The sequence below is a fragment of the Enhydra lutris genome, unplaced genomic scaffold, assembly GCF_002288905.1.
Source record: "Enhydra lutris kenyoni isolate GAN:26980312 unplaced genomic scaffold, ASM228890v2 scaffoldscaffold32, whole genome shotgun sequence".
Lineage (NCBI taxonomy): Eukaryota > Metazoa > Chordata > Mammalia > Carnivora > Mustelidae > Enhydra > Enhydra lutris.
The window spans coordinates 13,524,371-13,544,840 of record NW_019154116.1 but is presented as its reverse complement, the minus strand read 5'-3'; the positions used below and the strand labels follow the sequence as shown (position 1 = coordinate 13,544,840).

The window sequence follows — 20,470 nt, the reverse complement described above, 5'->3', positions numbered from 1 at the left end:
TTTCCGGAGTAGCTTGTAGCCTAAGTGGCAGATAACTTTCCTTCCAGAGTAATTAAACTGAACATGAATTGTAAGTAGTCATAGTTTGCCCATTCTGAAATATTTTGAAAACTTCCCTTCCGAAGCATATTTGTTTGTGCTAAGGAAGACTTTGAGATGCAGATTTCGTTATACCAGGAACATGCATGTAGCTAGAGGATAATCCTAGGATGAGTCTTTTGCTGAAACAAGAAGAGATCTGCTTAGTAAACTAAGACACAACAAACATTGGCACTGACAATAAGAGAAGGAACTGGTAATTCCATTTTGGGCACAGCAGAGGGAAAAATGCGCCGCTGTTGTGTTCCATGAGGCTAGTGTTGAGAGTTTGATGGCAAATGGCTTTATTCTCTCGTGCCAGCCCCAATAAACCAGAAACGGCGCCTGGAGCTCTGAGAAGGATTGTGAGTCCTTGTTGAGAAGGTTCTGGAAAGAGTGTTACAACACATCGTTGCGGTCCGCCGAGCTCGGGAAGGGCGGAGCGGTTGTGTGAGTGATGTGTAGGGCGTCAGGGCGAGGATGGGAGTAAGAACGCAGCAGTAATCTTTATTAACTAAGATAAACTTGGAAAGACTCAAACAGCCTCAAGGCTAATGATGGCACCTTGACTTTTTCCTTTCTGTTAGTTATTGGTGCTCTAAAGCTTGAGACCTTAGCAGCTTTACCTGGGAAAAATCTGAGGGTGAGATGCTTGTTGGCCGAAACCTGGATAAATTTCTAGAGCAAGGTCTATTTTGAGATCACAAGGAAAACTGTCTTACTGTAATACTTTCAGTCAAATCCGGCAAATGTAACAGCTTCACCGGTCATACGATAAGGAATTGTGTGCTTGGATTTCCTGTTTTATTAGCAGTAAGGCTGTCTTTCATCTGACCACTGTCCAGTGGATTGGAGCCAGCAAGACCTGGGTTTTGATCCTGGTGCTGCCAGCTCTTGGCTGTGTCAGCTTTCTAATCTGGAAAGTGGGAGCATTTTACCTGCTTTATCAGATTGAAGTGAGGATTAGTGATAATGTAGTGAAACTCCTAATGCATTTCCTAGCATTCGGTACATGCACGATACACGGGGATGGGGGGGGCAGTGCAGGTGTTCGTATAGCAGAAGTTCTTGGCCTGGTTCCCACTTAGCTGGCCGAGTTAGTCAGCAGCTCCCATCACTGCCGCGTAGCCACATGGCTCGGGCCCGTGACGCCCAGAAGCCAGCAGACCAGTGCAGCTAAGACGCCACATCACCTCTGCAGCCTGTTTGTGTAGGCCAGATGTTTTCAGAGCACAGCCATGCTCTTTCATTTGCATATTGCTTCTGGCTGTGCCCCTGCTGTAATGACGAGTTGCTATCTGGCCCTTTACAGAGGATGTCTCCTCTGGTCTGTATCTGCTTCCACCATTCGGATTGTGGTCCCGCCAAGTTAGCGTGCATGTTCTCTGGTCTCTCCAGGCACATTGTGGTTGCTATGGTAATGGCACCATTCTAATGACAAATTATGTAAATGGATGAAATAAGAGATCAAAGGGGTATCTTTGCGGGAGATTCTGCTGGTTGTTCGAAGACACTCAGTTTCCCTTCCTCTGGGAGCAGCGTCCCTGCTGGCGGATGATGACCGCCAGTCACTGAAGTTCATTTCCTGGGCTCTCTTGCAGCTATGCATTGCCCCTGAGTCTGTTCCAGCCGGCAGGAGGTGGATGGAAGCTTCTATGCCTCTCATGGGCATGACCTTCGGGAAAGCAGTGCTCTCTGCTTCCCTTTCCCCTTCCTGCTGGCTGCCACGTGGACAGTCACATGGATGGCGCGGTGGGAGCAGCGGTAACTGTCTTGGCCCATGCAGTGAAATGCGATGTGGAGACTATTTGAGCCAAAAAATACAAAGAACTTAGTTCTACTACGTTATGGAGATCCCGTGTCAGCCCTGGGCCCCTGGGCCCTGCTGTGCGTGAGGGAGAAATGAATTGCTCGTTTAAACCACTGTTACTTTGACATTCAGTAGACTAGGTGAACTTATATCCTGAGACAGCTGTTTACCTCGTGAAAACTAAGTTCAGTGCATTGGAGAGAGCAAGGGAAGTCGCTCATAGTGCTTTAGAAAAAAAGTGGACAAACAACTTGAGATTAGGTTGGCGAGGGATGAACATAAAAATTGAAAACGGTCCTCTATGTGAGATGTTTGATTTGTCATTAATTTCTTGCTCCTCTTTCAAGAAGTGTAACTAGAAATCATGGCTAGTAATTAGGGGTGTGTTTTATGCCAGAACACCAGTCTTGGTTCCAAGCCTGAAGTTATTTGACAATGCCGTAGCCTGCCCAGCACATATAGGTAAGCTCATATTTACTGGATTACGTGGAATGCCCCAAGAGTGTCCCCAGCCAGCATTCGGGTTGTACCTGGAGTCTAAGAACAGTCATACCAACTTCTCATTAATATGGTTTAGAATTAACAGATAATTTATGTCATCCTAGAGAAGGGGAGGAAGATGTTACCTAATCCTTAAAGAGCAGTTAGAAGTGACAACTGTTATTGCAATAAATAAGGATGGGATAAGATAGCCCTTTTATTTATTTTTTTTTAAAGATTTTATTGATTTATCTGACAGAGAGATAGAGCATAAGTAGGCAGAGCATCAGGCGGAAGGAGAGGGAGAAGCAGGCCCTCTGCAGGGAGCGATGCCGGGACTCAATCCCAGGACCCCGAGATTGCAACCTGAGCCAAAGGCAGATGCTTAACTGACTGAGCCACCCAGGTGCCCCAAGATAGCCCTTTTAAAGCCCATGATGCAAATCTGAGAAAGGAAGATTGAAGCACTCCCAGGTAATTAGGCCCTGACATTAGCGCCCACTGATCTGGGGAGCTGTGCCTTTACATCCTCTCCCCACCTTGGGATCTCCAGCAACATGTTTCCAATGAAATAGATCACAGGTTCCTCCTTGGACCAAACACAGAATTTCTAGTTGTGTGTTTTACTGACCCTACAACAGCAGGTGAAGGCTGCACGTGACGGAGCCTGCAGAAGGGCAGGCAGGTGGGGAGTCTGAGCGCCCAGAAATCAGCAACCCCTTGTAAAGGAAGGGCAGAATTCTTTACATGACTTTCAGTTTCTCCATGGCAAGATCGTACGCATTTCACATACCCTCCCCGCCTCAGAAGTGGAAGTAGACTGGGCCTTCTCAGCTGATTAGGAGACCTGTTTGCTGGGAATGCCTTCTGGCCTGTGATCTAGCACGTGGACTTGAGTACCAGACGTGTCCCTGATAGCCACTGTCTGTCAAAGATTCTCTTTCCCATCAATATCCCCAGGGATGTTTTAAGGGATATCGCCAGCTTTAAAGAGTCCTTTCTCAAGTTAATACAAATTTCTAGGCATGTTCTTGACGTGAGAACATAGATATTGTTTATTTAATAGCAGTAGAGGACTTACTCAGGGTTTCTGTAAAGTCAGCTTTGCGCGTAACCTGGGAATGGACAGACCCCTTGCGGAGTTTAAAATCCTTGAGCAGAAGGTATTGACTATCCCATCCAGGAGCACTCCACTTCGTGTTCACAGACCCTCTGATTTCCTGAGGTATTCCAAAGCTGGGCATGATCCCAAAAGGGATCTCAGGAAACCCGAGCTCCTTCTGTGAAGGAGTCAGTCCTCCGAGTAGCTTCCCCGGGACTTCTGTGTTCACCATGCCACTGGTCTGTGTGTCGTTACAACCCCTCCATTCTTTAGCCATAATTTGTTAAAAAAAAAAAAAATGTTAATTTCGTTTGCTCTTGTGATTCTGAGCAGTTGATTCTCAACTGAATTCACAGTCGATTCATTCCTGTCCTTGCTAGCTGTATATTCAAAGTAAACTTAATTTTTAGGTGAACTGAATCATACACTTAGCATCTGAGGTGTGTGCTGGCTATGCTGTGTAGACAGGTTACCCAGACCGTGCTGGACCTGGATAATTTTGTTAAAGATGACATAGTTTCAAAAGCACAGGCCTTTTTTGTATATAACACAAGTGATAATGGCATGTATCCTTCTTTAAAAACAACTCGTTTTGGGATCGCCTGGGTGGCCAAGTGGATTAAAGCCTCTGCCTTCAGCTCGGGTCACGATCCCGGGGTCCTGAGATTGAGCCCTGCATCGGGCTCTCTGCTCAGCTTTGCCTGCTTCCTCCTCTCTCTCTGCCTACTTGTGATCTCTCTCTGTGTGTCAAATAAATAAAAAATCTTTTTTAAAAAAACTCATTTTTATAGAAGCCAACGTTTTGATGAGCCATTTTTTCCATTTCTTGAAAATGCATTATGGTAACACAAGCTAGAAAATAAAGAGAAGAAATGTGTGTGATAGGTTCGATTCTGATGAAAATATAGGAAGCATAGAATATCTTTCAAGGCAATGGTTAAAGGTTATACGTCCGTCTGTATCTTCCCTTGTGTGTTTATTTAAAATAGTGTTTGTGTAGTTCGTAGTAACCAGTGATTTTCTTGGGCCTTCTGGCTCTGTTGGCTCCATTTGGGCTGCTGTGGCCAGTTTCCTGAGGACTCATTACCTCTATGGCTCTCACGTAAGGTTGTGAGCTCCCAAGTAGGTCAGGATGAAATGTTTAGCCACCACTTAATTGATCCACTTTGCTGGGTGGAGACAACCTTTGGAATGTCCAGGCCCAGTGACATGCGATTTCCTGGTATTTCGGTCCTTGTGGTCTGGATATTTCTCCAGTAGGAACAGCAAATGCCTGAGCTTGACCAAAGAGCTATATTCATCTTGCTAAAGGATCTTACCAAGTCTGCTTCACAAACCTAACGTGGGAAGTACAAGCAGAAAATGGACGATGACTAAAAAAGAACACAAAATCATAATAAACTATGCAACACTCTTTGCTGACCAGCACATCCAGTGAACAAGGACCCGGAGTGAGTAAGGGACATGGATAGAACATCCTGCCAGAGGGACGTGCGCTAGGTGTGAACAATGCGTCACTTTGCCGTGACAACTGTCTGAGTGAAGATGACATCCTAGAAATGGTGAGAATATCGTGCAAGCTGCTGATCTCCAGCATGCCGGCTTGGCCGCCACCCCACACAGGAAGCACATGTGGCAGCCGTCGGTTCTCCTGCACACCCCTAACGGCAGCGTGGACTGTGGAGGCAGAGGTGAATGTCTGCAACAGGTAAAAATGGAGGAGGACAGAGAAGATGGGTGCGCCTCTCACTGGCATGTCAGGCTCAGCCCAGATCACTCACATCGCATTTATTTGCACCGAGTTACATTTCATGGGAGAACGCTAATTTTTAAAAAAATAAAGTTTCCTGGGGCGCCTGGGTGGCTCAGTGGGTTAAGCCTCTGCCTTCGGCTCGGGTTATGATCCCAGGGTCCTGGGATCGAGGCCCAAGTCGGGCTCTCTGCTCAGCAGGGAGCCTGCTTCCCCCCCACCCTCTCTGCCTGCCTCTCTGCCTGCTTGTGATCTCTGTCTGTCAAATAAATAAATAAAATCTTTAAAAAATAAAAGATAAAAAAATAGTTTCCTGAGGAAATTAGTAATGTGAACAAAAACAAAGTGTTGGAGGAACTCCTTAAATCTTTCTACATAAAATACACGAAGATTATTATCTAACGACTGTTCATTAGGAAGTCTTCACAGGGCACCTCCTTTTCGGCCTGTTATTTGCCAAATTCCTGTTGCTGTGACATGCATGTGAAGAAGTGGGGGGAAATGCCTTCCTGTGGAAAACTCTCTCTTAACCCAGACAGGCTGGATTAATTCATTTTTATCATTCCGTTTTCCTAGAGCACCTGTCAGGAGGAGATCTAACTTGTTGGCATTTGTCCTCACTCCATACTGTCAGCCACTGTCCGCGCTCCGAGGCAGACACCTCCAGAGAAACACAGTTCAGGCACCGTATCCGCTTCTGGCTTCTCTCTCACACACCCTTCTGCCTCACGGATATTCTTTCCAGATCCCACAGCACGCCAGGAAGGTCACCCACATCATTCTCTTCCTTTCTTTCTTTTTTTAAACATTTATTTATTTTAGAGAGATCACGGTTGGGGGAAGGGGCAGAGGGAGAGAGAGAGAAGAGCAGACCTCCCTGCCCCCGCTGAGCACAGAGCATAACGTGGGGCTCGATCTCAAGACCCTGAAATCATGACCTGAGCTGAAATCAAGAGTCAGATGCTTAACTGACTGAGCCACCCAGGCTGCTCCGTCCTCCTCGCTTGTGCCCTCCACACCCCCAGATACATGCCTGTGTTCCTTGCGTGCTGTTGTGGAGGACTGAGTCATACTCATTTACCGTGAGTGGTAGTCATACAAAAACTTGGTCTCAAAATCTGCTTTTTTTTTTTTTAGCAAGCATTAAGACATCATAGTGAGGGGCGCCTGGGTGGCTCAGTCGTTAAGCGTCTGCCTTCGGCTCAGGTCATGATCCCAGGGTCCTGGGATCAAGCCCCACATCGGGCTCCCTGCTCGGTGGGAAGCCTGCTTCTCCCTCTCCCACTGCCCCTGCCTGTGTTCCCTCTCTCACTGTGTCTCTCTCTGTCAAATAAATAAATAAATCTTAAAAAAAAAAAAGGGACATCATAATGAGATTCTTTTATTTTCTCTGACTGATAAGAAAGATTCCCCCTGGGAAGGGGATGTTCCTTTAAAAGCCACTGATGTCCTTCAGTGACCAGCTTATATATGTGCGGGAGAGAAGTATTCTTTAAAAGGACTGAGGTGGGAACGTGGCATATGATTTAACAGGCCAGCATCTTGAATGAGTATATCAGTGATAGACACTCCAGTTTCCCACTCCAGCGTATGCCTATTATCCGAACAAATTCCCCAGGCAAAATTCAGTTTAATTGGCTTTCATAATAAGAGCACTTGGGAGAAACTTGGTCATTCAGCCTGTCTGGCTTGTGTCTGTGTATTCAGGCCCAGTGCAATGGGTAGGTCTCTAGAAAATAAAAGGATTTTATTTTCTAGAAAATTAGGAACTGTGTTGTCAATAACGATGTTTGCACGGTAAGCGGTGTGTTCTTTAGAATTGTCCCAGAGATTTCGGTTTCCTATAACTAGGCCACAGGCGAAAGGAACAGGGAAGGGACATTTGCTGTTGACTCCAACTAGAGCGAATCCTGGATTGCATTTCATTGGAAATGGTGAGTCCCGAGTAGAATGCACAGGAAGGCTTAGATCCGAATTAGCAAACTTGCCTCTCGGTCACAATCTGTTTCCCTTGTGAAATGTTTCTTAACTCTCAGATGTGATTCGTCCTTTAGGGATAAAGTGGAAACCTTTTCTGCCCTCAAGGATCATGACAGAAGCCCATCTTGGCATTCCCAAAGAAAGGGCGTTTAATCTCCTACCTGTCTCAAGTAGGTCCTTGTTCCCAGCTAGTAACAGAATTTAAATTGTTCAGGCCCGGGCTGCCGAAAGTCTGCTTGTTGAGAAGCTAACAGAATTGAAGACGCTGAAAACTAACCTGTAACTGGCATGTGTTCATGGAAATCTGAATAACACAAGAAGTGGCGTGATGGCGGTTGAGGGCCAACCTTCTGGATGTTCTCGGTGGACTGGACGCGCTGATGGTCTCCACCCCGGGGAAAAGAGAGGGGAAGAGAGAGCGCTCAGATTGAGCTGGAAGGGGAAAGGAATAGTTTCATGCAACAACAGATACCTGATTCCTTTGAAACTTGGTATAAAAAGAGAGCCCCAAATAGAACACCAAGTTGTCCCAGGGAAGGCGAGGCTCCGCTTCTCAGGCCAGTGGGACCCGAGCTCAGGGGGCGCCTCCTGGTCTCGGGCCCTGGGAGGACGTGCTCACGTGGCTCATCGGTCCGCAGAAGGGAAGGTTTCAACTTGAGTGCTATGTAATTTCTCAATCTCGTGTTTGCTTATTTAATCTCCCGGCTGACACTTCTTATTTGCTTTGTCATGGTTCTAATTCTGTGAGTGTTTGTGCAGAGAAACAGATCTCTGTTTTTATTTTGTTTCTCTGCCGACACACCCTCACGCAAACACGCATGCCCTCGGAGCAGTGCCTTATGTGTCCACAGGATTAAGAAAAATTCTAACACATGGCACTAAGAAATGTTAAAATCTGTAACTGGATATTGACTGACCTTTCTAAGAAAAATTCGACAGGAATGAACATCAACAGATGTTCTCTCCCAGCAGAGAGCATGAGACCGTTAGTCACTCGCTGAGAATGAAAAGCTGCAGAGGGCTCCAAGCCCAGGCGTATTTGTAGGGTTGATGGTTGAAGGAGCTGTGTGTCACGGTTGCTAGGGGACAGCTTAGGTTATAACTGATCCTTTTTTTTAAAAGTATGGGATGTGGACATAGTTAACTTTCTGAAAACCATTGTTTCGTTTCTATTTCCAACTCCTAAAAATAAAAATAAAAACCAATAATGTGACCTAAGTTATATTTTCTGGGGGTAGGGGTAGTGTGACGGACTCCTAAACATCTTTGGAAATGAGTATTGTAATATGGGTTCCTGGAGATATGGAAAATCTAAAAAGTGATTAGAAGTGTGCATGCACGTGTGTGTCTGGGTGCTTCAGAGGAAACAGTATCTGATAATGTTTTCTAGTGAATTGTGGTTGCCCAACAGAAACAAAAAGGGACTCCCTTTTTCTCTATCCCAGGCGAAGGTGGGATATTCGTTGATCTTTGCATTCTGGCCCATTCAACTAGATGGGGCCCCAGTCCTGTTCTCTGTGGGTGTCACAAATGCTCTCGCGTCCTGTGAGGGTCATGTCTGCAGAAGGTGCTCGCAGATTCGGGGATACCCAGGGAGAAGTCAAACATTGGGACCCAAGTTTTGCCAGACGGAATTCCGCACAAAATACTGATTTCCAGTTCAGAATGTTTCTTGGAATGAATGAGACATATTTACCCTACTTACCCAATTTTGAAGGCAGTTTAACTCTCTATTTGCAAGGAAAAAAAAAGTAGAAACTATTCCATATAAATGAAAATAGGTCTTCAAATTATCACGGCCCTTTGTCTGTTATTTTGTATGTGTTTACATGTCTAAAGGAATCCATGCTGATTATTGCTGATCTATAATGTACAGAAACATTCAGATAAGTCGACAAAAATGCACGGTCACTGAATACCCACAGCTAATTCCTTCTGATATTTTCTTCCTTTAATATTCTTTATTGCTCACGCTTATTCAGTGTTTTATTGCCTCATAGATGTCAGGCTCTGTCAGCTGCTGAAGACAGAGCCGTGCCCTTGAATTCCTTTACGGAATTTAAAGTCTAATGGGAAAGTCAATATGGCAGACATAAATTAACGACAACTGATCATTGCTACAAAAGAAAACGAGGAGATTCCCTGGCCGTCAGCAACAGCTCCTCCTCACCCTGCTTTCTCTTGGGCAAACTGGAGGGACTCCAGTCCCTGCCTTGCAGGTGTGGTCCTGATGGGGGGCGGGGCAGGACAGGGGTGGCCGGGGAGGGCTCAGTGAGAAAACGCACAGAGTGTCCGGCGCTAGAAGGCTCAGCCCGCAGGAACCATGGTCATGACTCATTGCCACACGCTGTGGCATCCCTTTGTGGAGCCTGCCTTAGAAACGGCTGAGGTCGCGGAGATGGAGGACAGGCTTCTGAACTCCTCGGTCCTCCGTTTCACCTGGGAACCAGAGCTGCTTTTTGGAATTTTTGTGTCTGTAGCTTGGCGTGTAGGGATTCGTAATGCTTCCCTTGTTGCGGCTCCGCTCTGCTCCCCTGCTCGGCTCGGACATGACCCCACGTTCCAGTCCAGTCTTCTTCCCGATCTCACCGCACATCACGAGCATTCTCAGTCCCATGGGGCATAGCCTGGTCCGTCGGGGATTAGTTCTGTGACCTTGAGTCGGGTAGTTCATGTGCGCAGGCCTCGATTTCCTCTCCTGGAAGACCGGCCGGATAAATAGCGCCTCGCACAGGTGGGCCGTAAGGACTGAACAGGACCACAGGTTTACAGCAAACGGAACAGCGCCTTGCCCCTGCTAAGTGTTAGCGATGACTCTTACTTCACGTTCCTGTTAGCCCCTTGACATGAATTATTAATCAACTGCCTTGACGGGAATTATTCATTCTTCCCATTTTACTAAACACTGTCCCTGAATAAAACTGTCATACTTGGATGCCGGGGTGGCTCCGTCGGTAGAGTGTCTCCCTTCAGCTTGGGTGGTGATCCTGGGGTTCTGGGATGGAGTCCTGCATCAGGTTCTCTACTCAGGGGGGGTCTGCATCTCCCTCTGCCCCTCCCCCTGCTGTGTCACTCACTCGCTCTCTCTTTGCCTCTCGCAAAAATAAAACAAAAATCTCTAAAAAACTGTCATACTGAGCTCAATAACCTGATTCCGTAACTCTTTTTAAATAGTTGTTTCTGCCTCGTAATTTAAAACATATTCTACTTCTCCACTGCCCCCTACTGAAAAATAGAGCACTTTATGTTGGGTTGGAAATGCCCGAAGCCAAACTGAAACCAGCTTAAGCACGAGGGAGTGGGTTTCCACGAAGGGGTGTCCATGGATGGCATCTAAAGCTCCAGAAGTAGGCAAAAGGATTAGAGCTTGGATATATTTTTAAAAATCTCTCTCTCTATATATATATATATTTTTTTGGTTTAGAAAAATTAATTTCAGTTATTAAAAATACCTTTTGACTTCAGTTCCCGAGTATATGCTAAAAAGATCCGTTGTCCTGTAAAGCGTAGGATAATGTCAAGGAAGTCTTGGGTTCTCCTTGCACATCCAATCCCCAGTTTTAAGTTCTCTTTTTTTCCCCAATAGCCATTGACACAAGTACATGTCATTTTATAAAGGTGAGTTTCACGTATCACGAGTGTGTGTGTCTGTGCAATTGTTTGAGGTCACATGTAAACTTTGGACTGTTGGAATCACTGTGGGAAGCCCGAAGCCCGGAAGGGAGCCTGACGGCAGGTTCTCTATACTCAGCACGGGTTTGTTGAGACGAGCGGAAGGGAAATGGTACAGAGAGAGGTTATCTGTGCTCTGCCGAGATTCATTTGTGCAGCCTGATATTTTCTGGTGCTCAAAGACTTTGGGCAAGAGAGATGAAGCAGGCTGTGACACAGGCTCTTACTGAATTACAGTCTATTTTTAAAGAGCACGGGAGTGTCCCCATTTCTCAGTCTTACAGAACCCCCTAACGGAGGAGACTGTGTGCTGCTTTCAGAAACTAAAGTGCCTCAGATTAAATCTCTGTGGCTGCTAAACTGCACGGAGACAAATTTGACTTTAAATATAAAATTTAAACATGGTTTATGAATATGGTTTTTTTTTAAAGGAATAAAAAGTACACAATCATTTAAAAGCCAGATGCAAAGTAACATAAAATCATTCAGACCCCAGTTTGAACATGTGAATTACTTGGTTCTTAACAGAACTCCCACTCTGTGTTCCTTCAATGACACAGTGAGATTGCTTTAAATCAGTTTAATCCTTTTGGAGCTTGCTTATAAGGCTTTCATGATCAGAGCAGCATTTAGTTGAGAACTAATTATTCCGCTACCAAGGCAAAACCCTTCTGAGAATTCTATCCAATGTCTGTGAATTCTGAGGCTTTCCATTCTGGTCAGTGAGACTGGACATCATTCCCAGCCCTGTGTGAGCACAGGACTCCGCTCCCCGTCACCCCTTCTGCTGGCTTGTTCTTGGCCTCCAGGTCCCTCATGCACCTTGACCGTGGCCCTCAGCTTAAGACCCAGATCCCAGCACGTGGCAGGGGGTCTCTCTGCAGGCCTGACTGCCCCGCACTCTCTTCTGCCATCTCCAACCTCTTTGGTCTTCAGTTTGGACCCTGAGTTCTGTCTCCTCAGCTCCAGCCATCCCTGGGATGCACCGAGTTGCCCTTCCCTACTCTGTGGCCTGGAAACTCAAGGACAATCACAGGACTCACCCCTTGCAGAGATCGACGTCCTTTCTTTGGGCCCAGGATCCTGAAAATTGTTGTTTCCTATATCTTGTCTTCCTTCCTTCCTTCCTTCCATTCCTTCCTTCTTCCACTGTTGTTTCAGATGGGAGGACAGATTGGATCCCCCATATATCATCTTGCCTAAAGCCAAGTCTCCTCTTGTCTCTGTTTTTGAACCAGGAATTCTATGTAACTTCCTCATGGGGCATTTCTTGTTGTGGCTCTTTCGGTAAGAAATACTTGCCTCAGAAGCACGTGGGATGGTCATTAAAGATGCAGATTTCTGAGCTTTCCCCCAGGCCTGCTCCATCAGAATCTCTGGATTGTGGTCCAGGAGGCCACTGTTTAAATAGTGCCCTGGGGGGTTCACACACACTCAATTTGGGAAGTGTCTAAAGGGATTCATTTGGCCAGACCCCTAATGTGGAGGTTTGAATGTATTCTACTAGGGACATGGAGGGAGAAAGAAGAGATGTTGGTTTCCTGTTCCACTAGGAAGCGTCAGCTCCTTCTGTGATGAAGTGGGGACGCTTGTCTAAGGAGCCATCCTCCTTGTTTTTACTCTCCTTGGACTGTCACAGGCAGGTAACAGCATAAATCCCACAGCTGCTGAAAAAGCGCCTCATAGGGCTCAAAGTTCTTTGGAAATAATTGCTTACCTTGACCATAAATAGTGTCCTTTGCTGAAAATCTGTCCCTTAGTTTTTGTTCAGAAGAAGATGGTGACAAAATGAAATCTTCCAAGGCCTTCGTTTCGGGAGCTTTTTTGGAAAGCACTGTGTGTCTGCAGATCCTTGGGCAAAAAGCCTGTTTGAAAGCCCCAAGGGGGCAGGGAGTTGTGAACTTGAACTGGAAGTTCAAGTGGGAAGCTGGGGATAACTGAAATGAGGGAGGGACTCTTAAGTGGTCCTTATCTTGTGGCTGGAGTGTGCGGAGGCTCATTCCTTAACGAGGGCAGGAGTGACAGAGAAAGCTGGAACCAGGGAGGGGGTGAGGGGCAGGGAACAAAGACCCTTACCGGGAAATGCATGTTCTCTCTGAAACTAAAGAGAAAAGAAATGAACCCTGGAGTATTATACTGAAGCCATTGGTAATTTTCTCCCTCAGATGAGCCTCAATCACAGAAGACTCAGACTCTGGTTAAGAACTCGGGGGGGCGCCTGGGTGGCTCAGTCGTTAAGCGTCTGCCTTTGGCTCCGGTCATGATCCAGGGTCCTGAGATCGAGCCCCACATCGGGCTCCCTGCTCAGCGGGAAGCCTGCTTCTCCCTCTCCCACTCCCCCTGCTTGTGTTCCTTCTCTCGCTGTGTGTCTCTGTCAAATGAATAAATAAAATCTTTTAAAAAAAGGTTAAAAAAAAAAAAAGAACTCAGTAAAACTTCAAACTGTTTTTAAGCCTTCTTTTCTCGTTACATTGCATGCTGATCAGCGCCAAGGATGGTGGGAAGACCGCCACACACTGTGTAAAAGATCTGTCTCCCCAGCATCATCTGATACTCACAGGAGATCCTTTCTCTGGTTATGTGTTCCCCGGACGAGGCTCTCCAGGAAAACCTAGAGTTTCATGATGGAGCAACTCTGTGCTTGTGTGTGTGTGTGCGCGCACATCACCTGTATTAAAATATCTCCCCACCACCAAGCGAGAATCTTAGTTTCTGCTGAGTGTTTGGATTCTGCCCACGAAGCTCTTCCGTTCCTGGAAAGGATGGGTCCTCACTGCCATGTTGGTATTGGTCAGTCACAGCTCAACCCTCCGGACTCTGGAAAGCAATGAGAAGGAACATGGAGTGTTCTTCCTTGTCCTAAATTATATGTAGACTTTCAAAAGGAGGTCATTGAATTTATCCATTCTTTGAAGAATCCATTCTTTGTCTTAAAACAAAGAGAGTGACTGGAAACCAGGAGTCTTGGCCTCGGGTCTTGGCTCTGCCCTGAACTAGTTCAGAAAACTTGGGTTTCACTTTCCTCATCCACAAAATAAGCCTGAAAAGTTCTTCAAATGCCCTATTTCATTCTGAATTATTCAACTATATTAGATATTATTCAGTTATATGTTATGTACCCTTTTTCCCTGAATAGAAATGTGGTGACATGATATACATTAATGGCAGACGGTATACAATGGAAGACTATAGAAATGTATATTCCAGTGGGGCTCAGAATTATTTGCTCAACGGTTTAAAACTATTATGAAACTCCCATAGAGTGACTTTTCTAGATCCATGTTTCATGTATTTTTTTAAAGATGTATTTATTTCTTTGAGAGAGACCATGTGTGCACACACGTGTGACAGATGATGGCGGGGCAGAAAGAGAGAGAGAGCGAGCCTCAAGCTGACTCATCTAAGCACAGGGTTTGTCACGGGGCTTGAACTCATGACCCTGAGATCACGACCTGAGCTGAAACCCAAGAGTCCGATGCTTAACTGACTTTTTCACCCAGGGCCCCAGATCCGTGTTTCATTTAAAGTTAGAGTGGGATCTCTTGTTTAGAATTTAGAATTTTTTTTTTTTTAGCTGTATATAGTTCCTTTAAATTTTATTCAGCACAATCTAAACATTTTTTCTCAAACATTTACTATGTTTTTAAACATCTACTATTCTTTCCAAAACCCCCATCTGGTTAGATAGTATTTTCACGTTTTATACGATAGAGTCCTCATTTCTGTTTGTGATTGTAACAATAATTCAAATATCAGTTAGACTTACCTGGGGTTATTGTGTTAATATAAGTAACCACGGAATTTTTTGCCCTAAGGTACTATCATATGACAACCTTTTCCAAAGGGGAGGAATTTAATATAAATAAGAGTGTCCTTGTAGGCTATGGAAATATTTCCTGTTGAATGTTCTTTTGTTTCTTCTTCCCAGCAAGAAGTGGTATCTGTAGGCAGGAGAGGGACAATGCTATAGGTTTTCAGTTTGTACTGGTTGGAAATCACAACAGGAAACACACTGAGTATAATGTGAGACACAAAGGGGGAGCTGGATAAATTTTTATTGAATAAATGAATAAGAATGGATGGGTGCTGAGGTTTCTTCTTATCCACTTTGAATCCCACTATGAAATAGGTAAGATCCTTAAATGTAAAACAAAATTTTTAGTTAAATCATTGTGATATGTATTAAGCACCTTAAATCGTGAAGACTTCACCATGACATTATCTCTATAGAGATAACTTAGGTAATTTTAGATAATTTAGTATTAGACTAGGCTCCTTTCTGATTTTAGGGTCTTTACTCACTAGAATAGTAAATATGTATACAAATGTGTCACATCTGAGATTTAGGGATCCTAAAGGTGGTATTAGAACAAGGTTTCAGGGGCACCTGGGTGGCTCAGTGAGTTAAAGCCTCTGCCTTCGGCTCAGGTCATGATCCCAGGGTCCTGGGATCAAGCCCCGCATTGGGCTCTCTGCTCAGCGGGGAGCCTGCTTCCTCCTCTCTCTCTGCCTGTCTCTCTACCTACTTGTGATCTCTGTCTGTCAAATAAATAAATAAAATCTTTAAAAAAAAAATAACAAGGTTTCAGCATCTATAAAGTATGGCTTACTCAGAAACTATGTTTCATAGCTTTAGCTAGCAGAAATATTGTTTGCTTCACAAGTAAACTGAGGCAAAAACTTAAGTAACATGTGTGTATAGAATGTGAACTGAGATATACTCATGTGAGAATGTTATTAAATAAAAAGCATGATTATACATTTAAGTATAAAGAAATTTTTATTTTTTAATTTTTTAAAAAGATTTATTCGAGAGAGACAGCAGGAGAGAGAATGAGCAGGGGGAGGGGCAGACAAAGAGGGAGAAACAGGCTCACCGCTGAGCAGGGAGCCTCATGCGGGTCTCGATCCCAGGGCCCCAGGATCATGACCTGAGCCAAAGGCAGATGCTGAGCCACTCAGGTGCCCCTCAGCAAATTTTTAAATAAAGGCCGTGTGTGTGTGTGTGTGTATCTTTAAGAACAGTAATAAATCAATTTGCATGTATCCATCATCTAAGTTAAGAAATATAACATGACCAATACTCGAGAAGCCTCACTATGGCATGCCTCATGGTCTCGTTCCCTACATACCCCCACGCCATCCCTGCCTTAGGGTAACCCTTTGCCTGAATCCTGGGTTGTTATTGTTGTTGTTTTAAATCATTTCCTTGCTTAAATAATCTGTTGGCTTAGCATGACTCTGAGCTTTATAAAAAGGAAATCATAGTATATGTAGTCTGTGACCTTTATTCTCCCTCAATATTATGATTCTGAGATTCACATACAAACACGGAGTTCATTCATTTCCACCGTTATTTCATCCTTCATTGCCTGAACACAGTTCACTTTATCTGTTCATTATCCTGATGAAAATATTCTTAAGTTTGTTTCAAAATATGAAACGTTCATTTATTCCACTTAAATTGTGAAAAGAATGATCGACAACTCCATAATAAGTTTTTCATTGACTTTTGCCAGAACTGTGTTTGCCAGACTGTCCAACCAAATCTTAAATACGACTCAATATGCACAGAAAGCAGAAATTAAAATCTGTATTACTGTCAACTGTGTGGTGCCAGTAAATGGAACAGTGGCCTGGCCTGTCCTAGCCAGTTTGCAATAAGTGGTTCTCAGTAAGGAGGCCACAGGGCGCCTGGGTGGCTCAGTCAGTTAAGTGTCTGCCTTTGGCTCAGGTCATGGTCCTAGGGTCCTGGGATCGAGCCCCATGTGGGGCTCCCTGCTCAGTGGGGAGCCTGCTTATCCCTCTCCTCTGCCCCCCCACTTGAGTTCTCTCTCCCTCTCTCTCTTTTTTTTTTTTAATTTTTTTTTAAGATTTTATTTATTTATTTGTCAGAGAGAGAGAGAGAGATCACAAGTAGGCCGAGAGGCAGGCAGAGGGAGAAGCAGGTTCCCTGCTGAGCAAGGAGCCCGATACGGGACTCGATCCCAGGACGCTGGGCTCATGACCTGAGCCGAAGGCAGCCGCTTAACCAACTGAGCCACCCAGGCGTCCCTCCCTCTCTCTCTTAGGTAAATAAAATCTTTAAAAAGGAGGCCACAGTTTAATAATGTTATTATTTCCTTTGTCACTTGCAGTTTTTGCCCTCCTGTACAAAATCTTTTCCCATTAAGCGGACCTATTGGCAAGATTTTGTTACAGAGAGTGGCTTCCTATCCATGAGCTTAGTGTTTCCTTTAATAGGTCTGGAATCGTTCATAAAGTATGCAAAGCTAATGCTAAATTTGGTCACCAATGAAAACAGGCTGGCTCAGTGACTCAAGAGAGGGGTAGAGTTAATGGATACATAAACCACTCCCCAACAGCTAAACAACCCCAAAGTTCATTTCTTAAGGATGGGAGATCTTTCGGCAAGTGTCTACCTCCCAGAACAGGATCAGCCTGGAGAACTGGTAGCTCAGAGACTCTCTGGCAGAGCCTTACTTGACTCTGACAGAATAAAGACAAAGGAAAATGAAATTTTTTTTTCTTTTTTTAATGCTATTGCATTCATTTAAATACAACTTAAAATTATATTTTAAAAAAGGAAATTGAATTATCTAATCTACAAATTATCTTAGTGTTCAAGGTATATTAAAAAGAAATAGCGGCTCCTGGGCGGCGGAGTCGGTTAAGCAACCGACTTGGTTTCGGCTCAGGTTGTGATCTCAGGGTCATGGGATCGAGCCCCGTGTCAAGTCCCACGGCGGGCTCCATGCTCAGCATGGAGTCTGCTTGGGATTCTCTCTCTCCCTTTCCCTTTGCCCTTCCCCACTGCCCCCACACGGTCTCTCAGATCAATGAAAATTTGTAGATAATTAAATTTCCTTTTTTAATATAATTTTGTTATATTTAAATCCTTAAAAAAAAATAGAATCCACATACACACAGTCTCTGGGGAGTTGAGCATCTAAGGGCCAAAGAAGCTTTGATTTGTTTTAGCAGGACTGGATTTGAATCCAGAGATCATCTTACTCTGATTCCCTTGCAACTGTAGCTTGGATGATAGTTCACTGATGATCTTTGTCTTCCACTGGAAACATTCATTTATTGCCATGTCTTTAGTTCTATGGCAGTGCCTTCCACATGGTAGGAAACAACAATTATCTATTAAATGAATGAATTTAAGGGCCCTTGGCAGATCTTGTTTGAACTGATACATTTTTGTAGTGAATTGGTACTGCAGGAGTGGGATTTGAATTCAGGATCGCTGTGATTTTAGGGGAATGCCCTGTGTTTGCATGTCTTCTTCCTGGAGAGAGGCTTACTGGTTTTAGCTTATGGAGGTTCCTGGGGGCAAACGAGGGCAGGGACACAGCACACATGCATGACGCAGGCATCACACTCAACACGTTCCATGACGATGGTTGGGAGAAGGTACAGTAGAAAAATACAAGGTATTTTGAGACCCCATTGAGTTTAACAGTTTCCTATTGAGTTGATGGGCCATAAAATATATTAAGAGGGCATTGTCATTGATGATGATGACGACGATTAGAAGGTCAGTGCCAAGGTTTCTCAAAAAGCACTGTGGTCTCCCTATCCTTAAGGTTTCAAACATTTCTAACAAGTCCCTCCTGGCCCGGTGTGATTAGGTCCTGTCCCACCTTCTGAGCTTCATGTAGCATCGCTCGTCTGCCTGACATTGTCTCTGCTGGAGCCACATGTGGGGCTCTGGAGAATAGTGCTGGCAGCTCCTTCTGGCTCCAGGCCCTCTGCATATGTTGTACACTGCTCTACTTGGGACTCTTCCAAGCCCTTGGGATAGACTCCGCTCATCCAGATTTTGGCATAAAAGTAACTTCTTCAGAGATGTCTCAAAACCTCCTCCCTATATGTCACGCTCAACTCTTCCTTCATTGTAATTTGCGGCGAGCTGTTTAGCTTCTCTCTCTTCTCTTGGCCCGTGAACTTCATTAGGAAGGTGTCTGGCTTATTCACCTCTGAATTCTCCCCCCTCCCTCTTTTTTTTTCTTTTTATTAGCATATAATGTATTATTTGCTTCAGGGGTACAGGTCTGTGACTCATCAGTCTTACACACTTCACAGCACTCACCATAGCACATACCCTCCCCAATATCCCTCACCCAGCCACCCCATACCTCCCTTCCCACTCCCCAGCAACCCTCAGTTTGTTTCCTGGGTCACCTCTGAATCCACAGGGCTTTTCCAGAGAGTGTGGCCAAGAGCAGGTGCTCAGTAAACACTTGCTGAAGAAATGAACGTTGAATGAATCATCAAAAGTACAGCTAAAATTTTTTGTTTTCTTTTTCTCTCTTTAGCTGGGAAGTTATCAATTCCAAACCAGATGAAAGACCCAGGTTCAGCCACTGTATTGCAGAATCATGGATGAATTTCAGCATATTTCTTCAAGAAATGTCTCTTTTTAAACAGCAGAGCCCTGGCAAGGCAAGTTTTCCAGCATAGGAGAATTACTGTATGTGTTTTATGATGTGCAGTAAATTGGAAATGGATGAATTAAAACCTGTTTTATCAGCCTCTAAGGGTTCTCCAACCCTGGATATAACATACAAGGAGCACATGCCATAAAAGCTGATATTAGCGAGGTTCAGAAATGTGAGTGTCGGGGCGCCTGGGTGGCTCAGTGAGTTAAGCCTCTGCCTCCGGCTCAGATCATGGTCTCAGGGTCCTGGTATCGAGCCCCGCATCAGGCTCTCTGCTCAGCAGGGAGCCTGCTTCCCCACACTGCCTCTCTGCCTGCTTGTGATCTCTGCCTATCAAATAAATTTAAAAAAAAAATTAAAAAAAAATGTGAGTGTCTGGTTAGCACTAGAAAATCCTCAAACTTGCATTTCAAGATCAGATTGGTTTTCTATTTGATACATACTTCTCTAACTCATTACAAAAACGGTGACTGGTCTTGATATCAACCAGACCAAGGAGAAAAAATGACCTTATGAAGAATCTCAGTTTAAAAACAGACGCATAAATGCAGAGAACAAACTGGTGGTGCCCAGAGAGAAGAGGGGCAGGGCAATGGGCAGAACAGGTGAAAGGTGTTCAGAGGTACAGACTTCCAGTTATAAAAGTCACCACCATGTTGTGTACCAGAAATTAATACTGTGTTACATGTCAACTCTACTTCAGTTTAAACAAATAAGTCATAGGGATGTAAAGTGCAGCATAGGGAATGTGGTTAGTAATGCCATATTAAGTACGTAGGTGACAGATAGTACTAGACTCGTCGTTATCCATGATGTATGTAAATGTTGAATCGCTGTGTTGGACACTGAAAACTCAGAACATTGTATGTCAATTACAACTCAATAAAAAAAAAAAAGAATTTCAGTTTCTATTATTTAGGCTGGTTCTGAAGTCAAAGGGAGATGAACATCCAGCCCTTCTAGGGTGTTTTCAGAGATAAGAGAGTCAGTCTAAAAAGTAGAGATTCTTACATGATTTATCTAGTAAAGAAAACCTTTGGCAAAGACACTCATTGTCTTTATAAAAATGGAATGAGCATTTTTCCAGTTAAGATGAAAACCCCTGAGGAGAAGGATCGCGAGTGGTTTGGAAGGGATTGCACGGTGCACCCCGT

The 20,470-nt window shown here is 44.6% G+C and overlaps 1 protein-coding gene across 1 annotated transcript in view; it reads left to right on the top strand.

Moving 5' to 3' along the window:
• Positions 1–20,470, top strand: part of LOC111153430 (reticulophagy regulator 1) — a 127,087-nt gene that overhangs the window by 97,604 nt on the left and 9,013 nt on the right. The window contains exon 4 of the mRNA XM_022512442.1: positions 19,194–19,320. Coding sequence (XP_022368150.1) covers positions 19,194–19,320 — 127 coding nt within the window. The remainder of the gene's footprint in view (positions 1–19,193; positions 19,321–20,470) is intronic.